At 39.4% G+C, this 2,970-nt stretch overlaps 1 protein-coding gene across 1 annotated transcript; it reads left to right on the forward strand.

Annotated features, from left to right (window-relative positions):
• The first annotated feature begins 213 nt into the window (after positions 1-213).
• On the forward strand, positions 214-576 carry LOC112852710 (olfactory receptor-like protein OLF4). The gene has a single exon (XM_086682688.1). It carries the CDS (start codon positions 214-216, stop codon positions 574-576), a length of 363 nt encoding a protein of 120 aa, XP_086538814.1.
• The last annotated feature ends 2,394 nt before the right edge of the window (positions 577-2,970 follow it).

Genomic DNA, 2,970 nt, shown 5'->3' on the forward strand with positions numbered 1-2,970 from the left:
GAGCACGTGTTTGCTGTGGGGTTTTCATACAGGGCTTTATGTTGAGATAGTTTCCTTCTATTCCTAGATTTTAGTGTTTTTAACATGTTCCATTTACAAATGTAAAAATTAATTTCCTGACTGCAAAATATAAACAATGATGTATCTGCCAGATTAGCAATGCATGATCATGTCATGCTTTTTTCCTCTTATTTTGATAGTCATATCGACTACATGGAACTAGGCAATGATACACGAAGTTCAAAATTTCTTCTTCTGGGATCTTTGGAGGAACCAGAATTGCAACCCTTCCTCTTTGGGCTGTTCCTGTCCATGTACCTGGTCACCATACTTGGGAATCTGCTCATCATCCTGGCTGCAAAGTCTGACTCCCACCTCCACACGCCCATGTACTTCTTCCTCGCCCACCTGTCCTTCGTAAACATCTATGTTGCCTTCACCATGGTCCCCCAGATGGGAATGTACAAACACAGAAAAGTCGTAAAAGTCATAACTTATGAAAGCTGTGTCATGCAGATGTACTTTTTCATACTCTTTGTAGGTTTAGACAACTTCCTCCTGACTGATGACTTATGACAGCTTTGTGGTCATCTGTCACCTGCTACACTACCCAGTCACCATGAACCCCTGGCTCTGTGGACTGCTGGTTCTGGTGTCCTGGATCACGAACATCCTGCATTCCTTGATACAAACCTTAATGGTGTTGCAGCTGTCCTTCTGGACAGACATGCAAATCCCCCGCTTTTTCGGTGAGCTCAATCAGATGATCCAACTTGCCTGCTCTGACACCTTTCTTAATAACACGGTGATATATCTTGCAGCTGTGCTGTTGGGTGGTGCTCCCCTGGCTGGGGTCCTGTACTCTTATTCTAAGATAGTTTCCTCCATACGTGGGATCTCATCAGCTCTGGGCAAGTATAAGGCATTTTCCACCTGTACATCTCACCTCTCGGTTGTCTCCTTATTTTATTGTATGGGCCTGGGAGTGTACCTCAGCTCTGCTGCTACCCAGAGCTCCCACTCGAGTGCCACAGCCTCGGTGATGTACACGGTGGTCATGCCCATGCTGAACCCCTTCATCTACAGCCTGAGGAACAGAGACAGAAAGGAGGCTCTAAATGTATTTTTCAGAGGGAAGCCATAAAAGGGCCATTTTCCCAGAAGTACCTGTGATTGCTGGCTCAAAGCTTAACAGCCAGAGATTGTGATCCTTTAATTGGATCATGGAAGAACTTAATCCCTCTTTTCATATCCTGGAATTTCAATTTTTCCAAAGTTCGACTGCTTTATTAAATTTAAATAAGTCCCTTTGTTTAACTCTATGCTCCTTCTGGTACCCAAAAGTTTTTCCTTTTTTTTTGTTTTCTTACTTTCCAAAGTTAGTCCAACCTTGAATCAGAAACAGTTTGGAGATTCCTGTTTGCCTCACATAGTGATGAACTGTACCAGTTTTACGGAATAAACTATATTTGGCAACTGAGGCCATTTATATAATTTTACTGTAGAGGAAATTGTGTGACTGCCCATTCCTTTCTACATGACTACCTTGAATGCTTTTCCTGATAATGTAGACTTTAACATATTAGTTTGTTTTGTAGTTAGTCATGGGGTTTTAGGATCCTCATTAGGATCCTGTTCTCTCTCTTATCAGCTCAGCATCCACAGTATCCCTGGCACAGAATAGTAAGGCAAAAATTCCTTATGAAAAACATGCTCTGCTCCAAGTGTAAAGTACAGAAAGACAAATTTGCATAAACCAAGTGACTAATATGGGGTTAGTATCCGAGAAGACCTGAAAAAAATGATGACATAAAATTTTCAATCACGCCGTATTGAAAAACAGAAAATATGTTTTTGATGATGTATATCTACTTATTGAGGTGTGAGATATTTGGTGTCCATGTTTAAAGGGTTTTATTAATTGGAGTGAAGAATTCAGTGGCAGATTTTATATTATTTAATTGGATGATTTTGTTGTTTCTACTTGAAAATTTCCAGTGTTGCCTACAAGTATTGTTTCCTCCATTGTCCTAAACTTAATATCTCATCTTTAAAAATGTTGTCATAAAAATTATAGTGTGAGTGAGTGAACCATATGTGTATTCTCTCTGGGATTAATTTCTTTACCTTTTTTATGCTCTAAACTCTCTTCAATCCTCATAATCAGAGGATGATGTGGACAGGAGCTTGAATTCCTGCCCAGTAATGCTCTGGGTATGGAGTCTTGTGACCAAGAGTCCCACAAATTATCCACACAAAAAACATATAGGTCTTTCCAATCTCTACCAGTTACCTAGAAGAAAACCTGAATGGTAGTCACTTTTTAGTACATTGATCTGAAATAAATGTGAATAACCAGGTCATTATAATGCCGTCTTCAAATATCAGAACAAATGCCAAAAATAAAAAGCAGTAGATTATTCTTAATTGTCTCAGATTTTTTCATATTGGTTATTATATCAGTAAGCTATTGGTGCGTAACAAGCCTTGCCAAAGGTAAATGATTTAAGATAATGCTTTCTAAATTTTTAAAATTTATATTTTAATTAGTTAATATGTAGTGTGCTATTGGTTTTAGAAGAAGAATTTAGTGATTCATCACTTACACACAACACCCAGTGCTCATCACAACAAGTGTACTCCTTAGTGCCCATCACCCATCTAGCCCATCACCCACCTACCTCCCTCCATCAACCTACACTTTCTTCTCTATCATTAAAAGCATCTTGTGGCTTTTTTCCCACTCTTTTCTCTCCCCATATGTTCATCTATTTGGATTGTTACATTCCACGTATCAGTGAACTCATATGATATTTCTCTCTCTCTGATCGACTCATTTCGGTTAGCATAACACATTCTATCTCCAATGATCACATGGGAATCTATGTTTGGGAAGTCTTCCTCTCTCTGTTGGTCTCCTCATGAGGTTGTGGTCAGCTGTGGGTCTGCTGGAAGTGCTCTGTTAATCCT

The sequence above is a fragment of the Puma concolor genome, chromosome A2 (assembly GCF_028749965.1).
Source record: "Puma concolor isolate L17-30 chromosome A2, mPumCon1.1.hap2, whole genome shotgun sequence".
Classification (NCBI taxonomy): Eukaryota; Metazoa; Chordata; class Mammalia; order Carnivora; family Felidae; genus Puma; species Puma concolor.